Genomic DNA, 20,422 nt, shown 5'->3' on the forward strand with positions numbered 1-20,422 from the left:
ATAATAACACTGTATAATGTCTTAAAATGTGTCTAGCAATTATGAAGTATTAGGATACTTGACTTTTAAAATGCTTCAGAATGAGTTATGATTGTTAAAAGCATTGTGAAAATGTATGGGTGCTTATAACTGTAATTATACTGTATTAAAAGCAGATTATAATACATTATAAGTATGTTTATAATACATTATAGACATAGGCTTTAAAAAAGACTATTTGAATGCCTTTGTGCCATCTGAAATGTTTACAAGGAAGTCATGTGCATATAAGGATAAATACGTTAGTGTTAACCACCTGTATGATGTAGTTCTTTATTCTATTCTGACGTCACACACAGCAGCCTGTCAACAAAAAGAGCGCTTCCTTTAGTTTATTACTTGTATTGATTCTTCTTGCCAGGGCCCATTTACACTTATGTGTTTACATGAAGACAGCTTTCTCACTGAGGTCTGTTGCCATGGGAGAAATGGATTGTTATGGATGTGAGGAGGAGGCCTCGTTGTATTATTTACTTCTGTATAGTAGACTCCCTTGCCCCAGCATTTTCTTCTTTTCCTTTCCCTTCTCACATAGCATCATTTCTGAAATCATCTCTGTCCTTTAACCGCCGCAACACGTTGCTGTGATCTTGTAGATCTGCTTTTTTTGCGTAATGTTTGCCAATGTCCGGGACGCTAAGGTCCACGTGGTTGTGGTTGCATTAGTGAGACAACCTGAGATAACCCCTTTCTTCCTCTTTACTTATGGGTGGCTAGCGCGCCAACTGAACGGCTAACTGCTGAGTGGGTTGGCTCGCCGGTGGACTTGCAGAGTGGCTGAAGGCCTTTAGGCCCCAGCGGTACATAAATCTGAGGCCAGCTGAACCTCACAGGACCGTCTGCCACCACTGTGCTGTCAAGCCAAAGCGCACAGCTCGACTTAGTCTAATGACATCAGTCACACAGAGCACAGAGGCTACTATTGACCAGACACAGAGCTCAGAATCATCACATGTTGACCCCCCCCTAGCCCCACCCCCTTCACTTCTCACTCCAGTATAAAAGCACACAAAATCACACTCATTTTCAACAACACTTTGGAAATACACTCAACAGGTTAAAAAAACACAAGACTTTTTGGCAGTCTCTATGAGCGGAACGCCACAGTTATGAGAGAAACACCGGGACTGGCTGTCCTCACAAAGCTTTCTCAAATGACGCCACGACTTGTATTTGTTTGGAGGTTTTGTCCATGATATTGTAGTTACAGTGCGTCACATACTGAAGATGGCTTGCTTTTAGCCTTAGGCGTGACCAAGGCCAAGATTGACGCAGAGTCGGCTGGAAAAATCTCTGTTGAACATACAAACAATAGACAAGTATTTATTAACAGCTTTAAGAGTGGCTTTCTGCCACTCTTTATACGCCTGCAGAGTTGAACGCTCCTCTGAGTAGCCTTACTAATCACTGCATGGACAGAAACGCTCATCTGGACTCAGTCTGTAATTGGGTTAGAGCAGCCTCTCCTTAGCAACTAATTGAAAGAGGAGGGGACACGGTGTGAGATCCCAGCGTCTCTGTGACTGATCAGTTCAATGAAGAAAGAGAAACCAGGGCTGGGGGTGGTGACTCGTGGCAATGCAGAAATAGATAGAAAACAGAAAAAAAGTGTATGGTAGAGCAGTGGTTCTCAACCTTTTCAGGCCGCGACCCCCCAAAATAATTATATTTGAACTGGGACCCCCCAGCCTGACAAGCACTTTTGTAGGCATTAGGAATTGTAGGCATTACATTTAGTTTGACTCGGTTCCACAGATAAATATTGTGAAAATAGCCTAATTAGGCTATTTTCACAATTTTGCCTCTTTCTTATATTATTTGCCCTCATGTTTGACCAGTTTGCTGATTACTTTTGATGCAATAATGATATTTTTCTTCTTTTTTTGTGAGGTATTAAAAAGTCACTTCACTGTCATCTGGGGACCACCCCAACATCATATGGGGATCCCCCTGGGGGTCCCTACCCACAGGTTGAGAACCACTGTGGTAGAGAGACATTTCAGCTGAACGCTGTGCCAGAATCACTCCATTATTCTCACAAGAGGATCTATTCAGTCTTTCGGATTATTGCTCAAAATATGTAGTTTACTCATCATGATTGGATGGAATTACACTGATGGGATTGCGCTTCGTCTGATTGCTTTATCTCCTTTACTGCTAGTTCCATAAAGATCCTGACTATGTGTCTCTCTTAGGGGAATAAATAAATAAATCTTGGATCCACCAAAGCGGGACGGCTCATCTCGGGAGACGCACTTATGTTTCTCAACGTGGTTCAGACTGTAAGACGCCTTCAGTGTAGAGTTCTTTTTTCTCTCTGAACTCAGGGCTTCTCCTGTAACACAGTGAATGTGTTCTTGTCCCATTTCAGAAGCCTAAGTCTTAAAAGTAAGATGGAGTCTTGAGTCCTTTTCCCCTGGCTTTGAATTGTGTCTCAGCAGAGAGATAATCCTAACAAAACATTATTTCTCTGTGCCAAGAGGGCAAGGTGGGCATCTGACATTATACCTGGCTTACCTGGCTGTCCCTGAAGCCTGTTTGTTTCCAATTAATGTTGCCACCGCATGGAAGGAAATCACATTTGAGTGTTGAGTTCTTGACATCAAAATCTTGACTTTCTCTTTCTCTTTCTCTTTTGTCTCATGTGACCAATGTTCAATGCCAGGGTCTGTATTTGGAAGTTCAGTTAGTCAGCCAGTGAGTGACCCCTGTGTCTCTCTTTGATGCTCTAGATGAAAAAGTGTGGATGCTTTTTGTTCTGTTTGGTTGTGTGTGTGTGTGTGTGTGTGTGTGTGTGTGTGTGTGTGTGTGTGTGTGTGTGTGTGTGTGTGTGTGTGTGTGTGTGTGTGTGTGTGTGTGTGTGTGTGTGTGCGTGTGCGTGTGTGTGTGCGAGCGCGCACGTATGTGCGTTCGTGGTCTCTTTCTTCTTCAAAGGTGTGACCTTAAAGTTAACCTTTAAGCCTGCAGTACAGTACATGCGTTAAGCATCGACGTGTTGACATCAGAACACTTGAAAGCGTTTGCTGGATGCTGGTGGTGAGCCCATGTACTGGGAAAGCTTGTGTGTGTGTGACAGTCAGAAGAGAAAGTCTGCCAAACACAACTGGGCCCTAACCTCCACCGGTTACATGTCGCCTTTCCGACATGTCGCCTTTCCGACGTTAACGAACCCTATACCTAAACCTCACCCTAACCCTAACCGCACGCGGAAGCCACTAGTCGGAGTGGCGAGATGTCGGCGTGGAAGACGGTTACCACCTCCACCCTCCCCGGTCTTACTGAACAATTTAGTTTGCTGTTATTACAATAGCAGGGAGGTAGCAACATCACAACAATTGACAGACAAGTTCAAGGAGTGTAGTGTCCGACACCAGATTTTGCGAGAGAAATAAGCAACCAGGTCTCTGAAAACAAGCCCAAAAGAAGCAACCTAGGTCAAGAGCACTTTAATCCTATACGTACACATCGGATATTTGAAAATAGCCGATCTACAAGCTCTCAATGTTGTAAGCTTGTGGATCTGCAATTTTCAAACACCAAAATTTACAAGCAACTTTACAGAAAAACAAGCCCAAAGTCACTTATAATAAGCGGACACCCTGAGCTTGCCGCCTGCCTGTCTTGCCTGACTACAGTGGGAGCTCAAGAGCTGCCTTGAGTGGGAGAAGAAGACTGACTAGGGCTGCAACCATTGTCTTCTTAATCTTAGCGAGTATTCTATTGATAATGATTTCACTTCGTCAAATGATCGAGAAGCACATTTTCCTTTTCTTATTTTTTTCATATTAAAAAATAAATTGTATATCAACAAATCAGCGCAAAATAAATTGTAATTGTGTTTTGTAATCAACTAAATCAATAATTCTGATCAATTCCGAACAACTTAAGCCCTGTTTTATACTTTGTTGTACAACGGTGTCATGCTAAAATATTTTCAAAAATAGCTGATCTACAAGCTCACAACATGTCGTGATGTGATGCGTTGTGATCTTGTAGATCGGCAATTTTTTGCTATTTAAAAAAATCTATAATTTCATTTACAATCGATTACTGCGATTAACACCCCTATGAAGCTGAACTTGATGGAGCAGGTCAAGAGGGACACCGGCCTCACAGCCTGTCCATTCATAGTGATCAGGGACAGAGGAGGAGGACTGGTTTTAGAGGACTGGTTTTATGGATTGTGTCGCTTCGCCCCAGTATTGATTGATCGATTGAATACTTAATTAGCAGTTTGCAAAAAAAAGCACAGGAAAGTACAGTTCAATACTGTAAGCCTATGGCTTGTTTCCATTGGGGTCCGTTGTACTCAATTCATCAAAGCATTTAAAGACAGACAAATATACAATACTATGCAAAACCTTGTGTGTGTGTGTGTGGGGGGGGGGGGGGGGGTCAGGCATTGAGTTTTTACAGGGAATTGCAGCCACTTGTAAGTGCTCTTTTAGGGCGGTTTTGAAGGAGAGTATAGGGTTTAACAGTCCTTTACGACTGTAGGGCAGGGGTCTTCAACAGGGGGTCCGGGACCCCTAGGGGGTCCTCAGTGTTACTACAGGGGGTCCGCCAAATCTTTGTGTGATATGATTTTTTTTCCCCTTATCCACTTGAACCCTAGCATCCCTTTTCTGAGGAGAACTTTAACCAAAAATAGCAGATCTACAAGCTCACAACGCCTCGCGCTGCGAGGCGTTGTGAGCTAGTAGATCGGCTATTTTTGGCAAAGAGGTATCTGTGTAGAGGGAAACAAGAGCAGACCAAGTAAACAAAAAAAGTTGAATCTGAAACACAATTTTATACAATATATAGGGGGTCCCTGCTTCATATCTCTCTCAGCTAGGGGGTCCTTGGCCTGAAAACGTTGAAGACCCCTGCTGTAGGGTGTTCCACATTTTTGTGGCATAGCAGGAGAACAAGTTCAACCCCTTGTTTGAGCCAAATCTGGGTTGAGCGTGATTAGTGGAGGAGCTCCCTCTGGTGTTGTGATTGTGGACTTTATTGATGTTTTGTAAGTAGTTTGACAGGTACATGGGTGTCTTTGGTCCCAGGAAGCTGAGTTAATGGAAGTGAAGGAAAATGACACAGGCTTTGTAATTGTAATCAAGGGAGTTGTTCCTGGAGGAGGCTAACTGTAACAGGGAACAGAAGGGCTGTGTGTGTGTGTGTGTGTGTGTGTGTGTGTGTGTGTGTGTGTGTCTGTCTGTCTGTCTGTCTGTCTGTCTGTCTGTCTGTCTGTCTGTCTGTCTGTCTGTCTGTCTGTCTGTCTGTCTGTCTGTCTGTCTGTCTGTCTGTCTGTCTGTCTGTCTGTCTGCGTGCGAGAGAGAGAGAGAGAGAGAGAGAGAGAGAGAGAGATTGCTTGGATACTTGTTCCTTTGCATAATTACCCAATATGTCTATCCACTTGAAAATAACAAGCTTTCTGTGTTTTTTAAAACAAATAGAACAATCTTAAATCCTGCACATCAGAATGGGTGGCTAGGACGACTGCCAATGTAAAACACGGCGAGTTTCCCTAGCCCTGTTCTAATAAAAGGCTTTCATTCCTTTTCCCTTTTTACAGGCCCATTGCGTACAAATCCCACAAACTGTACTTATTGAGAGACCAAAGACTATTATTAAAAGCAGTAAAATAACGAGTCTCTCAGCGTTAGCACAGATGGATTGCATTTACATATTTAATTGATAGATGTTTGTAAAATAAAACCTTCACAATAAAAAGAAGAAAAAAACGGTCACAGCGGACAGTGGATGTCGAGGGGACCCAACACATCTCACAGATTTTGTGAGAGAAACAAGCCCAACATATACACACACAGGGGGGTCCCCAGCTAAATAACTTAATAGCATCAAAACCAGTCGAACCACTTTAACCTTATATACATCTGATATTTTAAAAACTTTGAAAGATATTGAAAAATGGGGAATGTTTTTTAAACATCTTAATCTTATATGAGGGTCCCTGGCACAAAACATTTTTCAGATACAGTACAGTAGGTGTCCGCGGACAAATGCATCTTGATTTGGGGGGTCCTTGACATGAAAAAGTTTGAGAACCACTGGTCTAAACGACATTAGGAAGGAAGCCCAAAAAAGAAAAGTCACTAGAAACAAGCCCAAAATATATATATATATAATAATATATTACCTATATTTACAAGCAACTTTACAGAAAAACGTTGCTTATAATAAGCGGACATGGCTACACTGGCAACAAACCACTTGTTTCCTCACGTGAGAGAGCTCAGTGCAATGCAGCTAGCATCACGCTCTTTGCTGGGCTGCTCACAGTGTTCAGCATGCGGCACATGACTTGCATTTATCCTTAGTGCACACAATGCGTCTTATTGTGCTAACTAAGGAGGGGGTAACTATGCACTTGGAGATCTCTCGTGTTCAATCCAACTCATCAAACTGAAATTAAGTGGGCAGGCACACTGCTGTGATATCCGTGCTGGCAGGGTTAACAAAGGCTTAATTATTGGGTCTGTCACATTTCCTCACAAATGAAGTCAGTGTCTGTCTAGATCTTGTTTCCAAAAAGGGGTTTATTTGCCGGTTGGGCCGCTTTTAATTTGAACTCGTGTTGACCTGACCTTGACCGTGGTGGTCAGTACATCTTAACCACTGAAATCCTACTTAGTTGTACATCAAATAGCAAAAATAGCCGGTCTACAAGCTCACAATGCGTCAATAACACGTTGCGAGCTTGTTGATCTGCTATTTTTATTGAATGTTTGCCTATTTTCACAGATTGTTTGCCTATTTCCGCCAAGTGTTCGCCTATTTTTGACAGAATGTTCGCCTATTATGAGGTGCCCAGAGTAGGAATGCTATAGGATTCATCTGGTTAAACCTAGCCTGGCTCCAGCCCCTGAATCGCTAATAGCCTCTCATTCAGGGTCTGGTGACGCTGTCGAAGGCGGGGTTTTCTAAAAAAGGGGTTGAAAATCTAACCGGCGGTCTGGCCCAATAGGCTCTATGCACAGCAGCCATATTATCACTTCCTTCACAGGTGTTACCAATGATACTAATGAAGGCTCTGTTCCATTTAGTCTACAGTAGACAGTGGTTCTCAGATTTTTCAATTTCCACGACCCCCATAACGTAAGGGGCCATTTGGAAACCCCTTAAGGAACCATGAGGGTCCCTGGACCACACTTTAAGACCCACTGGTGTAGCAGAGTGCCTCCAGTGAGCCAACATGCAACAGTATCAGCACCCTGACTCTCTGTCTGACCGGAATGGAACAGAGCCTTCATTAGTATCATTGGTAACACCTGTGAATGTCTTCACAATATGGCTGCTGTGCATAGAGCCTATTCATAGACATATAAAGGTAGACGCCTCCTCTGGCTCTGAAGCGTCTGTATAGAGGGATTTCCGCGCGACGTCATCACAGAACAGAATGCGCAATCTGCGCATGCCTGGGGGAAAGGCGGGTTCGAAAATACAGCCCTGAGCGGCAGTGAGCGCACTGGCCAATACAAACTAATAGGCGAGTGTGCTCCGGTGCGTAATTTCCAAACGCACCCATAGGCTTCCCCCCGCAGCTGCGCGGTCATATTCCTCTCATGTTTACTAACAGGAAACCCGTCTATAGTGGACGCGCTTCCGCTTCTGGGGGCCAGCTGGAAATTTACGCGTGCGTCACAGAAGGGGGCGTTCAGTAGGCAAATCAGAGGCAGGTGGGGACGGGACAACTAGATTCTGACAAGTCCTGGAAAAGACGCGCTGTGGTTGGCCAGTAGTCAACACGCTGTGATTGGCCAGTGCCCGTTCCCCCCGGAAATATGGCGGCCACCATACCAAACAGGTCGCTCCAACGAACTGCAGAGGCCAATGAGGTATCTAGGTTTCTATATCTATGAGCCAATTCAGATCGGGCTAATCCAGGATGAACCAATCTTCAAAGAGTCCCACTTTGGCCACGCCCCCATGTCAGAAAACGGCTGCACTGAGAGGGCTTTCAGACTGAATAATAATGGAGTGAAACTAAATGAAAATTCAGGCTGAGTGTCAGGCTAGGTTTAACCAGGTGTGGAAATTATTGTTCAACTGAGACCAGGGATTAAACTCTACTTTATTAGCGCAGGTGGACAAGCTTACAGTTAATGATTTTATTGTCTAAAAATTAACTATGATGCAATCAATACACAACACAACAGTACACTATAAAACTGCACTGCCAACACAGCATAGCACAGCAGTTAAGTTAAATGATCACTGCCATCAGGGGTCCCGGTCCAACAAATGCAGTATGTCAGGCACGTTGAATTGAGAGGTGGGTATAAAATCAAAAGGCTGGTGTGAAACCTACAGTAAGGCCCTGGGAGTTATGTACAGTAAGCCAGTGGTTCTCAAACTTTTACATGTCAAGGAGCCCCAAATTAATATGTATTTGGCACAGACCCACATACAAGATTTGTGTTGTTAAAAAGTATAACAATACTTTTTTAATTAGCAGGTCAAGTCCACAATGTGTAGGGTTAGAGTGATTAAACTGATGCTATATTAACTAACTTTGCTAGAGACCGCCTGGATCCCCCTCAAGGACCCCCAGGGGCCCCCGGACCCCACTTTGAGAACCAGTGATGTAAGAAACATCGTAAAGGAAGTGTAGGAGAGAGATGAATTAGGCTAAAAATGAAGACTGCGGGGTAAATATTGACACCCTGGCTCTCGCTCTGTGGGCGTTTTATGGCCCCTGCTGGCAATTATTAATCACCCACTAAAATAATGTTGTGCTTAGCAAGGTACAGCACATATTCGTTTGTGTGTGTGTGTGTGTGTGTGTGTGTGCGCGCACACACACACACACACACACACACACACACACACACACACACACACACAGTACATGAGACACGGGTGGGCTCATTGCGTTGTTAGTAACAACACTGTACGAGCAGGAGTTGATAAACAGAAGTGTCCTGGCGTTGATCCACATGTATAGTTTGGAGTAGTCGTGGAACTCACTGTGACGACTTAAAATGTTTAACCTGAATCCCATTGTACTGATGGGAGGAGATTAATCATATACTGTATAGCGTGAGGAGATTTTTTATTTATTTATGTGTATTTCTCCCGTAAGTGAACATCCGTGACGTGAAGCGTGCTGTTTCACGTCATCGGGCATGCACGTTACCGTAGGTCATTTCACATCACCGGCGTGCTGTGAATAAAATTGGAGCATTTTGAAAGTACGTTGCCCCCTTTTTGTTTTACAGAAATAAACAATGGTCATTTTTCAAATTAGTTTTTGCGACACTACATTATCTCTTGTTTCCATAAATTAGTTTTTGCAACACTACATTATCTCTTGTTTCCATAAATTAGTTTTTGCAACACTACATTATCTCTTGTTTCCATAAATTCGTTTTTGCAACACTACCTTATCTCTTGTTTCCATATCAGAACAATTTTAGGGATTTGGGTTCAAAATCGACACTTACCCCTTTAAGCTCATCATCGTCTTGGCTTCATTTTAGTTGTTACAAGTACCCTGGTGCTCCTGTTGAGTTTTGCTCATCCTGTCTGTGGGAGAAAAATGATAAATCACTGTTTTGGGTGAGGTCACAGCCATGCCCCTCACGCATGCATAAATGCACAATATGCATGTCTAAGAAGAATATGGAAATGCAAACAAATCATAATTGCTACGTCGCTATGGAAACCGTGATGGTCTGCTAAGATAAGTGAAGAATCTATGTATGAAGATCAGTTTCTTCCATAAATCTCAACATTGGCTTGGATGTGTTTGCAAGTAGTGCAATTCTTTTTTATTTTGAACCATTTATAACAATTATATTATTAATTAATTATAATGCACTTTACATTTAAAACAAATCTAACTACATCTACATCTAAAAAAAAAAAAAAATAACGCAAGCATAAAAAGGAGGTAAAACACTTTCAGCTAAACGAATGCTTTGCTATAACAGAGATGTACGTTAACAGATAGAACCTCATAATGAGACTCACTTCCCTCAAATGCATCTCTGACATTCCTGCACAGTAAACTCCCCAGTGCTAATTTATCCATCAGTAACTCTTGAGAGTCACGGGTCCATATGGTTACATTGGCACACTCCCAGAGTTAAATAAACCCATTAAAGGGAGAGCATCTGTGTAAATTTTAGATTTTTAGCGTTTGCTATTCAAAAATAGCAAATATACAAGCTCGCAGCGTGTCACTTCGTGCCGCGCTGCGTGCTTGTACATCTACTATTTTCGAATCTGGAAAAAAGTGTGAGAACTACCGATTTAGAAAGCTTTTTTTTTTTTTTATCGGCCTCAGGTCTTAACTGTGTTATTCAGGTTGTTGTTGTTGTCGTTGAGTGTTGGTGGCATCATGTTGATGTTGTGGCGCTGAGTGCTGCAGTGTGGTGGGCCATCCATTAGGTTGACCTCCACCGTGAGCACTGTACGTACAAAGATACACAGATGAGTAATGTTACCTGGGGATCAGCCATTATGCAAACTGCGTCTGCTTGCCCGCGACGGGTTTTGGGCAGAGATGCATTGTTTGTGTACACAGTAAAAATCCTCAGTGTCAATTTAACCCATTCAGACCGGACCGCGTCTGTGTCATTTTAGGTTTCTTTGGCTATTGAAAAATAGCAGATCTTGCCGCGCTATGAACTTGTAGATCTGCTATTTTTGAAAAATATTGAACATTTTTGCAAATCTTTGAATATGTTTTTTTTCTAAGCCAACATTTGTTACTCAAATCTTTGCTTCTGGGGGTCCCTGGAACAAAACGTTTTGAGACGGGGGTCCGCGGCCAAATAATCTAAAAATTCTCTCTCAAAATATGTTGTTCCAGGGATCCCCGGAAGCACAGATCGGAGCACAAATTTCCCACAATTAAAAAAAAAAAGTGCAGATCTACAAGCTCGTTGCCGCGCTATGAGCTTGTATATCTGCTATTTTTTTAAATAGCCAAATAAATCTTAAAATGACACAGATGCGTTCCCGGTCTTAATGGATTAACTCCGATCGCGTGTACAAACGGAAGCTAAATGGACCCCGTAAGATGCCCACAGGCAGGAGTTGTGTACACCTGCTCCGTGCCCCCCCCCCCCCCCAGACTCTGCTTGCATTGCAGCAGAGCTGGTCCGGAGCTGGAATGTGAATTAGGCTTGATTGTTCGTCATCGGATTACAATGAAAATGAGTTACCGAAACGCTCTTGAGCGTCCTTGATCGTACGCGATTTGGCTGGTATTAAAATGACTGTGTTAGCAGCGCTCGGCTAGACAATGTGGAAATGGAAATTATTATTACTCTTCCTCTTGTCACCGTGAGGTTTTGAGATGTCATTAATTTGTTAATGTCTGCATCATTGATGCTAATTAATCATCAGTGACTAATTACATCCCCCCTACCTTTGTTTGATTCTTAAATTCCATCTGCCCCCTCACGGAGAGGAAATGTCTGGTCCCTAATTCAAATACGTGGAGGAGTAGTGTTTTTTTCTCTGGTCTCACTTCCCCTCTGTGCAAGGAAAAGGCCATAGGTTTCCAAATAAGGCCTTGGTGAGCACTGGGAGTATTAATAGAATAAGACTGCTGCTGCTGGGGAATATTTGTATGAACCCGCTGAAAGCCTTTATCTGATGCATGCATGCCGTTTCCATGGCAGTGAGTGGGCGGGATGCTACAGTATAGCCTAGACCGCTACAGTTAACCCATTGAGACCGGGAACGCATTCGGTGTCATTTTCAGATTTGTTTGGCTATTTAAAAAAAATAGCAGATATACAAGCTCATAGCGCGGCACTCGGTGTAGATCTGCTATTTTTTTGAAAAAATCATGGAAATATTGAATATAGCCTAGATACATTTTTAAATGTGTAACTCCAATCTTTGCTTCTGGGGATTCTACAAGTGTCGAAACAGTTTTTTTGAAAATGTATTTGGCCGTGGACCCCCATCTCAAAATATTTTGTTCCAGGGACCCCCAGAAGTTGTAACAGTGTTAAAAATGTTCACTTTAAAATAAATACATATTCAAAGGTTTGCACAAATCTACAAGCTCATAGCGCGGCACTCGGTGCAGCGCTATGAGCTTGTATATCTGCTATTTTTGAATAGCCAAAGAAATTCTTGAAATGACAGATGCGTTCTCGGTCTTAAAGGGTTAAGTGAAGTCCCTGCACAGCTGGAGCAGTCGGCTAATTGTTCCGTATGTTTGTTTGTATGTATTGTATGTACGTAAAATGTAGTCAGGCTAGAATGCTAGCTGTTCAAATGTGGATATATGTCACGCAGGAGTGCAGGCAATAGGAGAGATGTGTTTTCCACAGTCTTGTCTCACACCATGTTGCAGGCATGTTCTTCTCACCAACTACAGGGGTTGTGTGCCTGACTATGGCATCCTCCACAGAGCAAAAAAGTACACCCCCCTCTGTTAACCAGGTCAAATTGCGGAATACCAATGTGATTGCAATGTCAGATATAATTGCTATAATTGCTTACAGGTTTACTAACATTTCTTGACTAACGAGACCTTAAATTAACATCAAATGATAAGATCAACATATCCAAACAAATAGGCTGGAAATTAACTGCTGTGTCTGAGGACACAAATTGTCTCATGTTGAGTGTATTTTTCCAAAGTATCGTTTGTCATCGGAAGATAACAGTTCAGCCCCGAAACATCTCAGCTTGATACTTCTTACTAAAACCAAAAGATAATCCCTTCCTCATTTGTCACATCTCTCCGTCTCACATAATATTCTCTCTTTTATTTGTCTTGGACCTGTCTCACTTCCAGCCCTAGTCGTCCTCCAACCGATCCTCAGCTCTTGCTGGAGACCCTGCTGAGTTCTTTTTTTTGTACTTAATAAAGACATGTTGTGTTGCTGTCAGTTCCATGAACAGAGAGAGGCCTGTGACTCAGCTGGCTGATTCAGCCCATTGTATTGTTCTGTGAAAGCCTTAACTCATTCAATCCGCGAACGCATCTGTGTCATTTTAGATTTCTTTGGCTATTCAAAAATTGCAGACCCTAGAATTGCAGATGTTTTGAAAATGTGTGAACATTTAAAAAAATCTTTGAATATATATATATTATTTTGTTGCTTTGCCCACGGCCAAATACATATCTAAAAATGTTTTCTAAATCCTAACAGTGTAACATGTTGCTGTATCAGTGGTTCTCAAACTTTTTCATGTCAAGGACCACCCAAAATTATATGTATAGTATTTGACCGCCGACCCCCATCTCAAAGTATTTTGTTCCAGGGACCCCCAGAAGCAAAGACTGAGTTAAAAATGTTCGCTTTAAAAATATATATATATATTCAAAGATTTGCAAAAAAAAAATCAAGCTCAATGCGCAGCACTCGGTGCCACGCTATGAGCTTTTATATCTGCTATTTTTGAATAGCCAAAGAAAATCTTAAAATGACACAGATGCGTTCCTGGTCTGGATGGATTAAGGAACGGGCCACTGGCATACGGTGGCTCCTGGCTGCCATTCCCAGTACCCACCGTATGCATCGGTACCGTTCAGGGGAACAGGGGTTTTTGTACCACCAAAGCCTTGGACACAACATGACAATTTACAGGCCGGTTGACGGGTGGAAACTTGGCAGTGGTAGAGCTTTGGCATACAGGGTAGACGCGTGTTCACCTCCAAATGTGTTCATGGCTCTATGAATGTAAATGAGGTGGAGAAATCGAATTAAGCAACCCGAGTCCAACTCACCGATTATTTCCCCAAGTGTTTCTTGAGTAGGTGAAATGGGTCGTTTTGGTTAGCACGCTCGCATGCAGCACGCACGCACACTCGCACACACACACACACACACACACACACACACACACACACACACACACACACACACACACACACACACACACACACACACACACACACACACACACGGCAAGATTAACATCAAACTAATCATTTGGTCAGTGGTGGACAGTAACTAAGTACATTTAATTTGTGATTTGTATACTTTACAATAATTAGTTAGGTAATATTTGACCAGGAGCATTTGTACTTGAACTCAAGTAATGAGGTTGAGTACTTTATCTGATCTATATTACTATGGTGTTTGTTCAGCCACAGGGGTCTCCCTGTCTCTCCAGCTCTTTAATAAACAGAAAATAAATGTTCACGTGGGTGACCAAATTTCACCCAATCAGGAGAGAGTACCCATTTATCAGTTTCATTTTATAGTGTTTCAGTTCCAAGTTTCACTTGTTTAATCTGTATCCTGATTGAGTTCTCTATCCAGATTGGATAAAACTGGTAACCCGACCAGAAAGTGCACTTTCTGTTTAATAAAGAATTGGAGAGACATGGAGACTCCTGTTACTGAACAAACATTCTATAGCAATGAGTACAATGAGAATATAGAGCAATTAAACACTTATTTTAGCCAAAGAAAATCACTTACCCTGCATTTAAACAAATGTTTTTACCACAAGAAATAAACGCTCCCGGTATGTATCCTATATTTGTATCCACTAATCATAATACTCAAGTATATGTGTATCAGTGCTGCAAAATCATTGTGTAAAAAATTACCTGTAAGCACGCATGATTTTGCTGTGGTTTAACAACTTAAACCCTCTATGCTTAGTAAGACCTTTTTCACTCTACACCAAATCTCTTTGCACAAAAATAGCTGATCTACAGACTCACAACGCGTTGCATTGTGACGCATTGTGAGGCTGTAGATCAGCTATTTTTGGCAAGCGTTCCTCCCAGAATAGGCATGCTGGGGTTCAGGTTTAATCTAAGAACACTAATGACATGTCTCCTTTCTCTTACAGCAGAAACTGAACAGAATTGAGGTTTTTTTTTTACGATAGGCATGCTATTTATTTTTGCTACTGTAAATTGGGCCACGGTTGTCAAATTCACATATCATCAGATCATACACAAATCACCGAGGACTCTGATAGGTGGAGCAAAGATCTGTTTATTGGTTGGTTTGTCTAGGAAGGTTAGGTTGTTCCACATAAAGGTCAAATGAGGAGCTTATCTCATGGATCAGCCCTTCTATGTGCCCATTCCTCTGAAGACTTAAATGCTAAATAGAATGTACTTTTTAAATGTACCCAATACCCATTATTGTTTGCTATCCATGTGTAGATTCATGTACAGATTGTGTTTTTATCCTCTCTTTTTATTTTATTCATGATTATGGTAAATATTCACATATTTCAGTTTTTTAAACTGTAAACTAAAAAATCACACCCTGTGTGAAGTGAGTGGTGCCTTTGATGAGCCCCGTATTGACCCCCGTATTGATGTTGTCATCAATGTGTTGTCATCAATGGACAGACATAGAAAACAGACTAGAAAATGTGCTCCTCGGAGCACAAGTCTCCGCCAGCAGACCCGTGCTATTTTAACCAAAGGAAATCACGTACCCTATCTTTAACCATAGTTTTCTAGAAATGTTCTGATTCTTAGATTAGAACATCTAAGGATTAGAACATGTTAGCTTGGCTAACATGTTCAATCAGCCAAGCTAACATGTCCAATGTTAGCTTGGCTGATGGCACTGATGTCACTTCGAAACATGTAAAGAATGTTTCGAAGTGACACACCTATTTATAGGGCTCTATTTCGTCATGCGTCTCGCTAGCCAATCAAAGCACACCCTTTCAACATATTGTCACGTGTCACGTGATGCTTGACCAATGTTAACTTTGTGGACACACGGACATACATACATACATACATACGGACACACAGACAAAGCCAGATATAGGAGTGGTTGCCTTCGGCACCACTCAAAAAAACTAAACCCAGACCTTAAACAAAGAATATCTACAGTGCAAAGGCCAAGCTTTGCTGAGGTCTTGTGCCCCATTTCCACGGTCTTTACAGCGTTCAGACCAGATGATCTGGTGAATAAATGCTGTGTCAAATCTCAGGAGGGCATTTGAGGTGCCCCATTCCTGTCCTAGTGAGACAGACATGGAATAGGAGTTCACAAGGTAACGGAGGTCCCCATTCTCTCTGTGAGAAAGAGAAGAAGCAAAGAAAATCCAACCCTCTAGCTCTCTATCTAGTACCATGCATGGTCTATGAATCCCCCATTTAAAAGGTGGATTAACATTATGTTAATCCACCTGTGGATACATTTTATGCATGGGATAGCCAGAAAATTAAGAGTTTAGGAACTTGTAAGAATTTGGATATTATTGAGAAGTCAACAACCAGTTGATTGGATTATTATAATCAATCTATGTCTCTCTGTCTCCCCTCCTCTTTCCCTCCCCCTCTCTCTTTTCTTCATTCCCTCCCCTCTCTCTGCTCATCCTTTCTTCATCTTTCCATTTGTTCCCTTCTGTCTGTTGGTTTAATCAGGTAGTGTCCAACGTGCTGATCTTCTCCTGTACCAACATCGTGGGGGTGTGCACTCACTACCCAGCGGAGGGCTCCCAGAGGCAGGCCTTCCAGGAGACCAGGGAATGCATCCAGGCTCGACTCCACTCCCAGCGGGAGAACCAGCAGCAGGTGAGAGAGAGAGAGAGAGAGTAAAGGGGAAGTAAATGGGTTCATTTAAGGAGGTGGGGGTTAATAGTAGAGTGTGTTCACCATCCTATCCTCTTGAAGAGCTACAGTGAGAGAGGGAGGGGTTGGGGGGTTGATGTCTGTCCTTATGATGCGAACTCCGATCCTCCCATCTCTGTGGGTTGCAGCTGGTGGGAAAAGTACTCACATGTTTTACTTAAGTAAAAGTACCAATACTGCAATGTAGACATACTCTGTTACAAATAAAGGTCCGGAATTCATAATTTACTTGAGTAAAAGTACGAAAGTATTGGTATCAAAATGTACTTAAAGTACCAAAAGTAGAAAGTACTCATTACGCAGAATGTCCCATTTCACAAGTATAAAATGTATAAAAATCTTTTGAAAATAGCAGATCTACAAGCTCACAATGCGTCGCATCGACGCATTGTGAGCTTGTAGATCTGCTATTTTCAAATGGCCGAAGTGTATATAGAGTGGGTAATATATGTTTTGTAATAATAATCAAAATCTACAAAGTAACTAGTAACTAAAGTTTTCAAATAATTGTATTGGAGTAAAAGTATAATATTTGCCTCTGAGATAGTGGAGTAGAAGTAAAAGTATTGAAAATTGGAAATACTCAAGTAAAGTAAAAAATACCTCAAAATTGTACACCACTGGTTCACATGTATGCACTCAAGGCAATAGAGTTTATCCACTCAAGGCAGCTGAGTGCTACAATTTGTGATTATTTATAAAACACGGAAGTGCTTTCGCAATGGTGTTCCCTCGCCAGATTACCAAAGCTGTTTTCCCATAGTGTTTAATAATATTTTGTATGGTCTCGTTCTCCTGTGTAGGGACTTGTAGCGTTATGGAATCACAATGCAATATGATTTACTACACCGTAGCTTGTATCCTATTATCCGTACTCTGCATTCGATTACACAAATACGGTAGCGTTGACATTCCAAACACAAATGTAACTTTAGGTAGCACCTTAACAGGTTCTCATGGCTTTACTGGCACTGCAGCTTGGCGTTGCGAAAAGCTCCATTGTCTTCTTGCATCTCTCCTTCAATGCGTACAGCTCTGGTCTGTCGTCCGGTCGGTGTTTGTGCGCCTTTCTGAGCATGAAGGATTGGACGTAGACACAAACTTATAAATAAACATTAACAGTCAGGAGGAGAAAAGGGTCTTTAACATTGTCCTTTTGCAGCAAATATTCCCAAGGAAAACCTTCCCTCATTCACCAACACACTCTCCACGGTTCGTTGCGCTCCTCTTTGTCTCTCTCACCAACACAGCTCCCGTCTGACACTTCTGGGTCTCTGTGAATTGCGTCTGTGAAGAACCGTTCCCTCAATTTAAAGTTTTCCAGCTCAATCACTCTCATTGACACCAGTGCACTCAATTATACTGTATTAGAAATGCCAATGGCACCAAACAACTAGACAGAAATCTACTGCTCAGCTTCACTATAAGTCCCTAATATCCTTAATAAACAATGTTGTACCCCGCTAGCATACGACCAATTGACTAAATATGGAGATACGGGGATCCCTGAGGTTGCGCACCGAAAATAGCATGATCTACAAGTTCACAACGTGACGCAATGTGACGCGTGTGTGCAACACGTGTGACACCGGCGCACAACTAAGTATAAACCAGGCTTTAGGATCAAGGGTTCCTCCTGCAGCATCAGACACACTTCCCCATCATCATGACATAATAAATAGCCATGCATTATCAGGGGTTAGCCCAGTGAAGCCCACACATCAGGTCTGGGGGCGCCTGCAGGTTGGGGGAGACGTAATTGAGGCTTTGTCTGTCCCTCTTTCGTCCCTCTTTTGTCCCTCTTTTCCTCTTTTCCTCTTTTCCTCTGCACACACGTCATGCGAAGTCCGGCCATTCAGATTTCAACCACTAGGGGTCTGGCAGTACCAGGTCTCCTGGTTCTAGTTTTCCATAAAACTCTCTCTGTCTCCTGACTGTTTGACTTCCAACTCTCTCTCTCTCTCTCTCTCTCTCTCTCTCTCTCTCTCTCTCTCTCTCTCTCTCTCTCAAACTCTTGCTCTTTTTGCCAGACCCAAGGGGTCGGGCTTACATGAGGCTTTGTATCTGTTTTCTCCATACATGGTATGTCACTTTGTCCCCCGACCCCAGCCAAAAAAGTCTGTCCCCCTTTCGTTATAGAAGGGACATAGAAGGGACACACGTCATGCGAAGCCCGGCCATTCAGATTTCAACCACTAGGGGTCTGGCAGTACCAGGTCTCCTGGTTCTAGTTTTTGTCCATTTCTTCCCCTCACACCCCTTCTTTCTCCGCTCTCTCTCTCTTCTCTCGCTACCTCTCTCTCTCTCTTTTCACAGAGGATGCTGCCATGGTTTCCTTCCCCTGACTAACCCTTCTTCTCGTCCTTTGCAATGCTCTCTCCACAGGAACGCCTCCTGCTCTCGGTGCTTCCCCGCCACGTTGCCATGGAGATGAAAGCCGACATCAACGCCAAGCAGGAGGACATGATGTTTCACAAGATCTACATCCAGAAGCACGACAACGTCAGGTAGGAGGAGGAGGAGGAGGAGGTCGTGGTGGGGGTGGGGACGGGACGGGGGACAGATGCATACTGAAAGAGCTGTGAATATCACCTCACCGCACACACACACACACACACAAAAGACAATACTTATGCCATATCATGATGTCACGATATAATCCCAAACCTATACCCAGTCTTACATCACAATGTCAATATGTTGCAGGCCTCGTGATTAGGAGCGTTATCTGCTATTGCATTATCCCACGTGAACAGGTCGGAGCTCTATCTGGCAAAGTGAATTATCCCAGAATGTGTGGAATGCCGTCCCATAGGGGCCAAGGCAGCTAATGAGGTTTATTGGACTGTATCACAGTTCATGGTGCCACGGGGGGCTCCGGCAGAATTGTCACTCCCCCACTCAATGCCTGATTTAGTTGCGCACCAGTGTCGCGCACAAGAATGGCCGATCCACAAGCTATGCGACACGTTGTGAGGTTGTAGGTCGGCTTTTTTTCTGTGAAAAAAGGTATAACTAATCAGGCTTAACGACCCGTCCCATCTCAGTGGCATTTTCATATTGGAACATTATTATAAATTATGTTTTGTTGTTGTTTGTCGATGTCCATGAACCATTTTGTTTACATTGCGAGACACGTTTAAGGCATGATTGTCTGTGTCTTTGCCATGCACTTTCCATATATTGATATTATTAATGGTATCTCATTTTAAAAGCATGTTCTAGCATACATACTGTACTTTTGGTATCTGTTGTGCATGTGGTAGAGTACGTCGTTGTGAAAATATATTGTCCATGAAGTCAAACTATGGCCTCATTCCCTCAAATCGATTTGTGTGGGCTTGGAATTGTTTTATTAAAATTATGGGAATTAAAGATCAATGGTGATTTTGGCCATAAATTCCTTGAATCCGGCTGATTTTGTAGGCTCAGCAAGCTTTGCTTTAAAAAAAAGAAATAACACCAAAGTAGATTTCATTCAGATATAAGATCATATATCATATAATGGAAATATTCAGTGATTAATTACTTCATCTAATATTAGTGTTTATCATTTGTGTCTGCACTTTGTTGCTTGGGGAAAGCCACTATAATTTTAGTCAGCTGTTTAATGATTCCACAGGAGAGTTACAGACAAACAGCCACAATTAAGTTTGGCACCATCTTGTGGAATGTGCAACCACTACATTACGAATACACAGAGAGAAAGATACAGAGAGATAAGACATACTGTAGCATGAGAAGCTTTTGTAGCATTCTTTTCAGATTTAAAGGGTTTGAAACCCCCATGGCTCAGAGAGTCTGGTCACCACTGTCCTCAACAAACAAAGAGCTTTTCAT

The 20,422-nt window shown here is 42.5% G+C and overlaps 1 protein-coding gene across 1 annotated transcript in view; it reads left to right on the forward strand.

The window, feature by feature from the left end:
- The window catches only part of adcy5 (adenylate cyclase 5), a 109,000-nt gene that overhangs the window by 41,027 nt on the left and 47,551 nt on the right, over window positions 1-20,422 (forward strand). The window contains exons 2-3 of the mRNA XM_084084257.1: window positions 16,376-16,525; window positions 18,968-19,089. Coding sequence (XP_083940383.1) covers window positions 16,376-16,525; window positions 18,968-19,089 — 272 coding nt within the window. The remainder of the gene's footprint in view (window positions 1-16,375; window positions 16,526-18,967; window positions 19,090-20,422) is intronic.

The sequence above is a fragment of the Gymnoscopelus microlampas genome (assembly GCF_963454915.1).
Source record: "Gymnoscopelus microlampas genome assembly, chromosome: 17".
NCBI classification, from domain to species: domain Eukaryota; kingdom Metazoa; phylum Chordata; class Actinopteri; order Myctophiformes; family Myctophidae; genus Gymnoscopelus; species Gymnoscopelus microlampas.